At 40.5% G+C, this 12,831-nt stretch overlaps 1 protein-coding gene across 1 annotated transcript; it reads left to right on the forward strand.

Annotated features, from left to right (window-relative positions):
• Positions 1-6,539: 6,539 nt before the first annotated feature.
• On the forward strand, positions 6,540-12,183 carry LOC139741790 (uncharacterized). The gene is made up of 3 exons (XM_071652378.1): positions 6,540-6,628; positions 7,535-7,610; positions 9,261-12,183. The coding sequence occupies exons 2-3, from the start codon at positions 7,535-7,537 to the stop codon at positions 11,558-11,560; spliced, it is 2,376 nt and encodes a 791-aa protein (XP_071508479.1). The 5' UTR covers positions 6,540-6,628; the 3' UTR covers positions 11,561-12,183.
• Positions 12,184-12,831: the final 648 nt, after the last annotated feature.

Here is a 12,831-nt window from a genome sequence, read left to right on the forward strand (position 1 = left end):
CAATCATCAACACCTATGGATGGTTCTACAGCAGTTGGTGACATAACTACTCTCTCCTATGAAGAAACTTCTGTAGCGCTTGACAAGAGCACTTTGCCTGTTGAAGAGATTACTGATTTAGATGAAGAAACCACTCCTGCAGTTCATGAGAGCACAGTCAGTGATACAGAAACCACTTCTTCAAGCAGTAAAACCACCATAAACAATAGAGGGGAAGGCACTACATCCGATGAAGGGGTTCTTGTAGTGGATGAAGAAACCACTAATGCCGGTGAGGCGACAACCGCCGAGACGCCTATCGACAGCACTGTTGCTGTTGAAATAACATCACCGATAGACCAAAAAATCACAACTGACTTTGCAGAGAACACGGTTTCTGATGAACGGACAACTGATGCATTCAAAGAGACCACCACTGTTGCTGAATTCTCCACTCCACTTGATATAGGTGCAAATACGGAAAACACTGAAGCATATTCTTCCAGTGTTGTCACTACTGAATCTACATTTGTTCAAATGCTGACGGACCAATCATCAACTCCGATATCAGACTGTGCCCTGACATGTTCAGATATCTGCTCTTCCACCGTTTTCTTCACGACAATATACGGTGAACCGACGGATGGTCCCACAAACGTTGACATTTTGCAAGGTGTGGAAACTACGCCTTCATCGGAATCCCTCGTTTCCTCGACTATTGTCCAAACAACCGCAAGTCGTAGCAAATCCACTGAATCTGCTAGGGTATCCACCCTTGTGTCTGTTGAAGAGAGTACACTTGCGTTTCAAGAAACTACAGCTAACGAAGGAGAATCACACGCTCCCACTGAAGACACAGTCAACACGACCCCGGGAAGTAGGTTAGCGACCACCGAAGATATTGACAAGATTCCAGTCGAAGACGAAAAAATTACCACTATTGGTGAGGAAAGCACTATTTCTTATGAAGAAAATACTATAGCAATTGACAAGAGCACTTTGCCTGTTGAAGATATCACCGACAAAGTAGAAGAAACCACTCTTGCGATAGCTGAGAGCACAGTTGCTGAACGGGAAACTACCACTTTCAATAAAGGGATTCTTGTAGAAGAAACCACTCTATCCGCTGAAGTGACAACTGCTCAAGGTGGTGAAACCACCACTGTCACAGTCAAAGAGGAATCGACACAGGCAATCGAGGCTTCCACTGCTGGACAGACCACAGCTGGAAAGGAAGCATCCACTCCCGGTTTAAAAACGACTGAAGAAGAAACCACTCTAGCCGCCGAAATGACAACTGTTCAAGAGGGTGAAACCACCACTATCACAGTCAAAGAGGAAACGACACAGGCAGTCGAGGCTTCCACTGCTGGACAGACCACAGCTCTAAAGGAAGCGTCCACTCCCGGTTCAAAAACGACAGTGGTTAGTTCCGCTCCTACAACGGTTTCGTCAACTCTATCTTCCCTCGTCCCCACCACTGTGACGGAATTTTGCCAGACGTCCTGTGCGCCAGAGTTCTCCATGGAGGCCTGCCGCCAGATGTACAGTTACTTCGATGACATCCTGGCTGAACTGTTCTGCAATGTGCTGGCAGCACAGGCCGCCAGCGTTGCCTGCACCGCATGTCGAGTTACCGGGATTGTCTAGATGGTGGCCTTGAATTGAAATGAAAATCAATTACCGAAACATTGACGCACATAATTGGAATGAAAGCTATCTTCTTTTGTCATAACATATGTGGGATAGCTGGCCGAAGACAGTCAGTGCTGTTTATGATTTTCCTTAAACTTTTATTTTCTTTACAAATCTAGCCCCTTCTTGACCTTTTACCCTGCTGTGATAGATACCTTAAAAGCACAACCAGCTCCTCTTCTTTCAAGAAATCAAATGTCCTTACTATTATGATCAATGAATGAATCTATACAAACTTAATTAACGAAAGCAAGAAAACGAATTTACAAGAAAACCGTTTGAAACCAAGAGACAACTGCCTGACAGATGTCCTTCTTTTGAACAACAACATCATCAACAACAACAAAAAAGGTGTGACAGCATTCGTATTAAGCAGCTTGTGTTAGATTATTTCATTGTCTGCACTATCTGCCTTACGTTGTGACAAAATGAGCATGAAATTAGAAAACAAACAAACAAACAAACTGTTTGGCTGACCATGAAGTGTGCTACAGAATGCTGATTAATTTCCCTTTACGGTTACTGGTACCTTCGATGACTAGCGTGTTAGCACAACGGGTGCTGTTCGTTATTCCGAAGGTTCGCTATTCCGAAGGTTCGTTATTCCGAAGGGTCGTTAATCCGAAACACACGAATTCCCTATACCTATAGGTTCGTTAATCCGAAAATGAAAAAGGGTCCGTTCATCCGAAAATTTGTGGCGTTATACCGAAGGTTCGTAATTCCGAAGATTGGTTAATCCGAAAATGAAATTCGGATCAATGAATCTTCGGAATAACGAATCTTAGGAATAAAGAGCCTTCGGAATAACTCGTAAACATCTGGACAACCATTCAGCCTAGAGTATATATTATACAGTAAAAGAAAGTGATCATAGATATAACTCAATTAAAAGGCTACTCTTGCACATTTGAAGAGAACCCCGGTAAAAATTTTCCATTTCATTGAGTCAAGTAGGTTCTATTTATTTAGAATGTCTTTTTTTCAACGAATGTTGTCAAAATGTTACAATCTCGATGGTTGTTCAGAGGGATAGCATCGGTGGCTAACCAGCTAAGATCTCTGTCGAGACAGAAGATGAGACCTCTTTTCATTTACACTGTTCTCCTGTAAGATGTTTCGATGAATCAATAAAATAAACTTGAGTGCCTCTTCTTCAACTCTTGTTTGATCGCTTACAGATACCTTTTAAATGTGTGTGCGGGAGCTTTAATAGTGAAATAACTTTATTGATGCAGATAATGATCAACAACTTTTTCATGGCCATATATATATATATATATATATATATATATATATATATACATATATATATATAGGGCTATACAACATCCTTCTTCCCTGTCGGGCCAGTAAAATCATTAAAAAGTTTCGATGGCCCGAAATAAGAGCAAACGTATATCAATCAATTTTGAATCTTAGTTGCCCGATCGGGCCACGAAAAGATGAACCGTTTTCGAAATTTGGTTGCCCGACGTCAATTTTTATATAGTGGCTCCGTGCCACCAAGCCACTGCTAATGTTGAGACTTGAGATATCAAATATATATATATATATATATATATGTATATTTGTGTGTGTGTGTGTGTATAATGTATCTTCCTCATCAACATAATTGAAGAGTACTTTTCATATTTTCATGCGAAGTCAGCGCATGGTTGTCAGGTGGTGGGAGTATAGTTCCTAACATACAAAATCAAGCTATATGCGTGAATGAAAAGATGAGGTGAAGGGAAAAATATGTTTCGTGTGCATTTACAGTACGTGTGTGTCAAACAGTTATTGCGCGAGTGACAAGTACAAGACTATCTGCATGTGTGACAGACTTGCACCTGTTACCATTGCAAAATCGTATGTTTGTGTGTGTGTGTGTGTGTGTGTGTGTGTGTGTGTGTGTGCGTGTAGGTATAAGTATGTATACGTGGTTGTGGGTGATTGTGCGTGCCTTCTTGTAAGCAGGAAAGATTCAAATGTGAGGGAAAGCCCTTTTCTGGAGTCTTACAAATGAGTCGGGATCAATCGTCACCAAACCACCAAACCTACATAAGCTATCTATTATGTCGGTGAAACAACTTTCTCCAGACTCAGAAAATTATTCCATAGTTATATTGTGAGCCGATTTGTACTAAATTTTCACTCGCAGCTGCAGTGATAATACATTCTCAAATAGTAAAATCTCAAAATCTACACTGTAGGCCTACATGAATTCTATTCATATATTTACATCCGGATGCTTCGGTAGATTTATTTCTCTTTCGTAAATTCTACAAAATTTTATCAACGCTAATCGTAAAGAACAATGCTCATGCATATTAGATTAAAAAAAAACCAAAACAAGTATACTCCCTGCAGTTCCCCAGCAGCTTTAGATTTTATTTCTATCTCCACTGAAGTACGGTATAGGGGCTTATCGTTGGGGTTAGACTAGTCTCATAACGTTTAACACGAGGTGTCAATAATGACAACGATTTGACGTATCATTTATCACACTGCTTTGGCTCAGTAGGCCTGCAGCTATTGACATTCCGTTTCAACTTTGAACTTTTGTCATTGTTCAACCTCATGTTGAGTCGTGTTCTCTTCTGTGTTTCCCACATACTTCATTTGTTTTTCAGGACTTGCTGAAAACAAACGGACAAACCCGAGTAAACGAAGTTTCAGTGGCAGATAACTGTAGCAGGTACTTTTGACCACGTTGAGATAAAGCAATACACAAGACAAAGAAACACAGGATTAACCCTGAAAGAGCCAGTGGAGGTTGAATCAACCCCCCCCCCCCTCGACATTTTACGCGACAATTCTACTGCGCGATTTTTTTTTTGACCGCGCCGCTCGCTGATTTTTTTATTTTTATGTCTAGCACATCTTATGACATCATTTTCGCGAAAATCGGATATACCATTACGACGCCGCACGACAAGCTTGTCAGACCGAAAATGGCTCAAAAACGTGATTTTTGTGTACAAAGTCTATGCAAATAGAGTTTTTTCACCTTATTCATAGATATGGTTATTTTCATTTTTCAAAGGCTGAAATCAATTAATTTTTGCATAATTATGCTTAAAATAGATTCTGTAATACATTTTGTGGAAAAAAACGAAAAAAACAACAACACACCAATAGGTCGACAAACAGGGGAATTCATAAGAAATTCATAAACAATAGAATATGTAGGAAATCAACTTTCATACCAGGATTTTTTTTCAAGTACCTTGTTAGGATTGCTACAAGGTATAATGTCACCAAAAATTAGGATGCCATTAGCTTTATTTTCTGAATCACAGCAAAACTTATGATTTCACGCTTAAAGTATAAAAAGTGAAAAATTCATTTTTTTTTCTTCTCTGTTATAGTTTGGTATAGATTACGCGACAAGTAACGTATGTGCCAATTTTCAGGGCGCTTGCGCGACCGACGGCCGAGATCTCGGGGGGGGGGGGGGGGGGGGGTTTGAATCAACCCTCCCCCGGCCACAGAACAGGCCAAAAAGCCTGGTTAGGGTTAACGTATAAGTAATAAGACAATACTGCCTTTTTTGTTGTTCTATTATTGCTGGCAATGGCTTGTAGTTCACATTTTATAGTTTGTCGTTTGCTCCCATCAAAGGAGCTATGCAATGCAAATTCATGTTGACTGAATTGCTCGATAATATTTTACAAATTTTCTTCAGATTATATGGATTCCGCCCACAAAAAAAAAAAATCCTCTATACCAAGATTTCTGCCAGTGACATATATGTCATGAATCGATATCATGAATCGATACAATTCGACATGCATTCTGTATTGGATACTTCCTTTGAAGCAAAGACCAGCTGGAGGAATTGCGTATACTGTATAGTATACTGCAGACGTACACCCTCTCACACAGGCTCACTGCCACGTTTGAAGGCAACTTGGTAGGCTTGATTAAGCAAGCAGAAGAATTTGCCTAAGGATGATTCAAAAGGAAAGCAATTCTCATTGTGTTGTTATCATCCACCGATCGATTGTTTTAAGAGACTTGCAAAAGAAAAATAATCGCGAAAAGGACACTTCTCACATACTAGTAGCCGTAAGAGGGTATGAATATAGGATTTACTGTGCGACTTCAATCTGCAGATAGTATACAAGTACACGGCAGGTGTGCGTTGAGCAATGTCAATGTCAATATTGCTAAAAATTTGCAGTTTGTGATTTCCATGAAAGATGTTGCTTTTGACACCCATCCGTACTCTAGGGAGAGATTATCTTTTTAACATAATCGTCCCCCAACCCCCCCCCCCCCCTCCCCATTTCACTATCCTATTGTAACATTGTGCCTCCTCCGCTCTCTCCTCCGGCTCTAAAGCTGAGTTCCATGCACTCTTTCTTGCAATGTATCCTTGCAAATATAACGAGAAGGAGAGAGGGTGGGGTACGTCCATACTGGTCAAACATTAATTGGTGAAGGATGTGCTGCTGTATTTACGCTAACACGTCTCTCTGTGATGATTTTCCACCTGGTGTATTCTTGTCCGAATAACGCTCGAACTTCAAATCTGGAGATATAAACAGATGTTCTTATACATTTAATCAGATTCCTCCTTACCGGTGAAATTGATTGACATCAATAAACAAAATTTTGTCCAACCACTTTTGTAACATTCTTTCATTAAGGAGCAATTAAACAATTTGGATCGATCTAAATCAATACGATATTCTTTGCAAGACATGCTTTCTAATTATGGGTATTTGAGCAAGCATGCTTCTGCAAATACTAGATTGTGGCATACAGCTATTGTCAAATATTTATATTCTTGTTACCCGCCCGTGTTTCTTGATCTGAAATGAATATCTAATTAGCAGGTGATATCAGCTTGGCATAAATTTGGATCCATTCTCCGTGAAAAAGACAGACTCGGCAAACTTCCTCACGGGTCGAGGTGAGCTTGTAAAGTGTCATCGCAGAAAGATCGCAACACAAGCAAGATAAGGTAAGGCTCGTAATTTCGTAAGAAGAATTCTACGTGAACGTTAAAACACCTTCTTTTGTTCGCAATAAAGTTGTATATCTATTTTGTAGGCTTTATCAGTTGCTATTTTCAGCAAACAAAAGTTTAAATTTCACCCGACAATAGCCACTGGTTGTCCAGTAGATGTGCAGGGCAGAGTTATCTAATGTTATACTGTAAAAGTTTAGACCCTGTCCGCCATTCTGAGCGATGCCATTGAAAATCATATATTCCTAGAATAATCATTCATTCATTGATAAAAACCATCCTTAAATGCTATCTTTTCTTCATTAACATCGTTTTATGACTTTCATAACATGCTTTGAAAATGAACGAACCAAAATTACTTGGTTTTACGCCTGCTTGAAGCTGTCAGTATTTCACATCCATTATGACGTCATGGCATAATATCTGTTACGTATAGTTAATATTCCGGTATTATCCCATTTTCTTCAAAGATTTTAAACTCCTCCAAAATGAATCTATATAGTTTTGAAAGCATGTGACACTTTACACCACCATCTACGGCCTTGCCATCCAGCTCGCCAATAGTTTGCTTATAGTCATATGAAAGTTGGAAATACGTTGGCACTGTATGAAGAAAAATAAATGATGATCGCCGTTGACAGCATTACACATTCCTTGCTTGTTGTGTTGTTGTTTTTCAACTTTAAGTTACAGTTTGCAAGTCCACGTGTCTACAATCATGGTATATTCACCGAGCAAAGCGTTCAGCCATGTGATTTGGTCAAACACCATCACTCCGATGAATTGCTGTAAATCATTACTGAAAAATATCGTTACATATCAATCTCCTAAGTTCAAGTCTATCGGCTTTCATCCAACGATTTCCCAATAAATCGATGCGTATGTATTGTGATTCTCCAGATGGCACTCTTCCAGAACATGTTTGTGACCGCGCTAGTTCTCCTCGTTTCGGCCGCAAGCACTCATTCACAATATGGTAATAAATCAGAATGCCTTTTATTGCATGTGTTTGTATTTCTGTTTCAATGAGGGCATTTCATCATGGCATGAAAATGAACCTTAGTGCAAAGTTTCATGCACAATCCTGTCGAGAACTCCCCCCCCCCCCCACCCTTGAAATAACACGAGACAGACTCGACTGTCTATAATGAAGAGTTTGCTCAAAAAGGAGTTAAGCCCCATTTTTAAACAATTTAAAGTAAGTCCTTCACCAGGGAATGCAAAATAAATCCTTTCTAAGTGATATCTCTCTTCGTAACAATGAATATTCTTGAAGTTATAATCATAAATATCCCACATTTTCTTCTTATTTTTTGTCTTTAGCAGTTTTAAAGGGATGATAGAGTTTTCGTTGAGATGGGTCTCTATTTTTTCAACATTTTTTATGATTACTTTCTTTTAGATGATAATAAACATATTATATGATATGAAAGATGATATAATTCTAAGAGAAATTCAAAGTTCTGTGACCCACATTGGTTTTGAAATGGCTGAGATGTCCAAAATAGAGCGATCATAACAACAGGTGGGACCCACATATTATTAGGATCACTTTCATTTGTACTTTGTGTTTGGAAATCTTAGCCATTTCAAAACCAATTTTTCGTAAAATAAACTTTGAATTCCTCTTAAAATAGTATGCTTTTTAGCATTTCATAAAGTGGTTTCTGAACATCTCGCAAAAAGTTAAAAGCTGTACCCTCACCTCAACCAATCCTATGCCATCCCTTTATTCGCAAATGTCTCAAACTAGCAAGAATTGAGTTAATTCGTTTTTCGATCAAACACTTCATATAATAATAGTGTGATTTGGATAAAATGTCGAGTAAACTCATTCACGAACTCTTCCACTCTAAACGATAACAGGTTTTGATGTTTGCATTTTGTTATCATTTCTACCAAGATTTGTGAATGATTATAATATTGTTTTCACGGAGCTCAGTTAGATTACAAAATATGAAGCAGACAAACAAACGAAGTCATTTTCTCTCTCTCTCTCTCTCTCTCTCTCTCTCTTCTTATATTTCTCTCTATCTTGAAAGATGATAATGTTTTCTAGACATTAATCTGACTATATCTAATTGCTTTCCATGCGATCATCATTGTGCATCTGGTCATTTCAACATACTGTTGCCATCAAGATCAATTTACATAAGCATATACCCATGAATTATGGCATCTCCGTCGACCTGATGGCACGTATACTTTTCTTCAATTTACTTCAATTATTTCTTTGTTTTGTTTGTTGTGATAATAAGATTGTCCCTTAAAAACAATGTCCTTCGAAGAAGACATCGTAGAGCCCTACCTGCATATGTGACCATTTTGACGTATGGAACTGCATTTTTCTCAACTCTCGAGAATAATTGCGATTAATGTCCATAAAACTCAAAGAATTACCTGTAATCGCTAGAAGTAAGTTGACGTTTTAACCAGGGAAGTGGGAGACTCGGGTCCACCTACCTGTCTTAACCAACTAAACTCTTTATTCTGCACAAAACTTAAATGATACTGGTTGACTCTCAGCTTTTGATATTGCTTGGGACCTGATCTCTCTGCCAGACTTTTCTATCTCTAGATTTCTAATGCGATTCCCCGTTGATTTACTTGTTCTTTATCACTTCAGCTACTTCAACTCCATACGGGCAGTGTTACCAATCCTGCCTAAACACTTGCACAAGTATGACAACGGCTTCATCTAAGGTGACCGTGGAAGGAACCACTAATGTAGAAAGAACCACTGTCAGGAATGCAGAAGGGACTGACTCTGTTCAGGTTGTCGAGTCCACAAATGCTCCCACAAATGCTGCATCCACGGATTCATTCGTAGAGACCACCGATGCGGTTGATGAAACAGGAACCGGATTAAAACCAGTAGAGCAAACCACAGAATTACCCCCCGTTGCCAGCACAATTCCCGTAACTGAAAACAACGGAGCAGAGAGCACTGTTAATCAAGAAACCACTAACGCTGTTGAAAGAACCACGGAAGGTCAGGAACCGACATCTGACAGGAATGCAGAAGGGACTGACTCTATTCAGGTTGTCGAGTCCACAAATGCTCCCACAAATGTCGCAACCACAGAGCCATTCGTAGAGACCACCGATGCGGTTGATGAAACAGGAACCGGATTAAAACCAGTAGTGCAAACCACAGAATTACCACCCGTTGCCAGCACAATTCCTGTAACTGACAACAGCGGAGCAGAGAGCACTGTTAATCAAGAAACCACTAACGCTGTTGAAAGAACCACGGAAGGTCAGGAACCGACATCTGATAGGAATGCAGAAGGGACTGACTCTATCCAGGTTGTCGAGTCCACAAATGCCCCCACAAATGTCGCAACCACGGAGCCATTCGTAGAGACCACCGATGCGGTTGATGAAACAGGAACCGGATTAAAACCAGTAGTGCAAACCACAGAATTACCACCCTTTGCCAGCACAATTCCTGTAACTGTAGACAGTGGAGCAGAGAGCACTGTTAATCAAGAAACCACTAACGCTGTTGAAAGAACCACGGAAGGTCAGGAACCGACATCTGAAAGGAATGCAGAAGGGACTGACTCTATTCAGGTTGTCGAGTCCACAAATGCTCCCACAAATGTTGCAACCACGGAGCCATTCGTAGAGACCACCAATGCGGTTGATGAAACAGGAACCGGATTAAAACCAGTAGTGCAAACCACAGAATTACCACCCGTTGCCAGCACAAATCCCGTAACTGAAAACAACGGAGCAGAGAGCACTGTTAATCAAGAAACCACTAACGCTGTGGAAGGAACCACGGAGGGTCAGGAACCGACATCTGAAAGGAATGCAGAAGGGACTGACTCTATTCAGGTTGTCGAGTCCACAAATGCTCCCACAAATGTCGCAACCACGGAGCCATTCGTAGAGACCACCAATGCGGTTGATGAAACAGGAACCGGATTAAAACCAGTAGTGCAAACTACAGAATTACCACCCGTTGCCAGCACAAATCCCGTAACTGAAAACAACGGAGCAGAGAGCACTGTTAATCAAGAAACCACTAACGCTGTGGAAGGAACCACGGAAGGTCAGGAACCGACATCTGACAGGAATGCAGAACGGACTGACTCTATCCAGGTTGTCGAGTCCACAAATGCTCCCACAAATGTTGCAACCACGGAGCCATTCGTAGAGACCACCGATGCGGTTGATGAAACAGGGACCGGATTAAAACCAGTAGAGCAAACCACAGCATTACCACCCGTTGCCAGCACAAATCCCGTAACTGAAAACAACGGAGCAGAGAGCACTGTTAATCAAGAAACCACTAACGCTGTGGAAGGAACCACGGAAGGTCAGGAACCGACATCTGACAGGAATGCAGAAGGGACTGACTCTATTCAGGTTGTCGAGTCCACAAATGCTCCCACAAATGTTGCAACCACGGAGCCATTCGTAGAGACCACCAATGCGGTTGATGAAACAGGAACCGGATTAAAACCAGTAGAGCAAACCACAGAATTACCACCCGTTGCCAGCACAAATCCCGTAACTGAAAACAACGGAGCAGAGAGCACTGTTAATCAAGAAACCACTGTCAATCAAGAAAGTACTGCCAATCAAGAAACTACAGCTAATCAAGAAACCACTGTCAATCTAGAAACTACAGCTAATCAAGAAACTACTGCTAATCAAGAAACCACTGCTAATCAAGAAACCACTACCATTCAAGAAACCACTAATGCTGTGGAAACCACTCTTGCCTCTACCCTGGCTCCAGCTTCCGTCGTCGACCTTTGCATAGCAGCATGTGCTCCCGCGGAATTCCTGTACATGTGCGACCAGATTTTCAACTACTTTGACCAAACTTTGGCCTTCCTTTTCTGTGATACTCTCGCGGATGCCGGGGCAAGTGTCGTGTGCTCGGCATGCCAAGTTAGCGGAATAATATGAATTGACTTGGGGCCAAAGTGGCGTTCAAACACATCAACGCTAATGAACATGGGTCATTACTTTGTTTAGTACGTTCGGGACGTTTAGCTATTCCAATAAACGGCAATGATTGCTCTGGATAGGATATAAGGTGTGGGACGTCCCCGCCGAGCAACAATTTTAGTGTGTATTTCAACAAGATGTCTCACTCAGTAGTTGTCTACTACTGAGTTCAATGTTTAATGCTCTCTTCAGTTCAGTTTCGTTTATACAACGGGATTTATAGCGACTGAAAACTTGTAAACAAAAGCAGTCAAATGTAATTGGGTCTTTAATGACATAGTTTTTCACATATTGCACCAAAATATCATAATTGAGTGATCTTTACTTCTTTTTTTTTTTTTTGCTAATCTGTCAGTGATTACATAACTAATCACTGTGCAGTTGAGGACTCAAATTCTACATCATGATAGCTATAGGAATTGCAGATTCCACAATTCCACAGTGTAATGAATAACCAGGAGCACATTAATGGTTGTCCAGGAATTCATATTTTCCTGTTGACAAAATTACGACTAACAAGGTTAATTTTGAACTAGTAGTTGAATTAGGGCAATTTCCCGGATGAAGTGTCAAATAAAGTATATTTAATAGCACTGCATATTCTGTCCTTGCGTGATGGCGCGTTTATATTTTCCTTTATATTTCTATCACACATATGAAATACACTTGAAAATGCAGTTTGATAGAGAGAGAGAGAGTGTGTGTGTGTGTGTGTGTGTGTGCGAGTGTGTTTACGCGGGATGGCTGATTGAGTTATTTTTCAAGTGTTTGCATTTATGAACGGTGCGCGTCACGAGTCCGACACCCATGAGTCATACAGCCCACGAGTCATGCAGCCCACTAGCTCGACACGAGGCAAATAAGGCCCATGTGTCCGACACTTTATAGGCGAAGAAAAAAGACTCATATGGTTCCGATACTAAACAAACTAGGCCGACACTAGACAAAAATGTTAATGACCCATGAGACCGACAGTAGTGCATTACGAGGCTCAAAGGAATTGTATATCAGATCTTAACTGTCTGCGAAATAATAGGAACCACTTATGAAATATCAAAGAGCATGAAAGAGAAATTCAAAGTTCATTTGATGGAAATCGTTTATGAAACGGCTGAGATATCCAAAAACATAGTAAAACAAAGTGGTCCTAAAGAAAGGTGGGTCCCACCTTTTATAAAGACCACTCTAGCTGTTTTGCGTATAGGCTACATGTATGTGGTAATGAGTGT

This window comes from Diadema antillarum, unplaced genomic scaffold, assembly GCF_040938485.1.
Source record: "Diadema antillarum isolate AM-2024a unplaced genomic scaffold, OU_Dant_1.0 seq00000953_RagTag, whole genome shotgun sequence".
Taxonomy (NCBI): domain Eukaryota; kingdom Metazoa; phylum Echinodermata; class Echinoidea; order Diadematoida; family Diadematidae; genus Diadema; species Diadema antillarum.

Bases quoted from the DNA above. Each gene is read 5' to 3' on its own strand.
- LOC139741790 (XM_071652378.1), top strand. From the start codon at position 7,535: ATGGCACTCTTCCAGAACATGTTTGTGACCGCGCTAGTTCTCCTCGTT. The intron at 7,611-9,260 runs GTAATAAATCAG...TTATCACTTCAG, and splicing joins AAGCACTCATTCACAATATG to CTACTTCAACTCCATACGGG.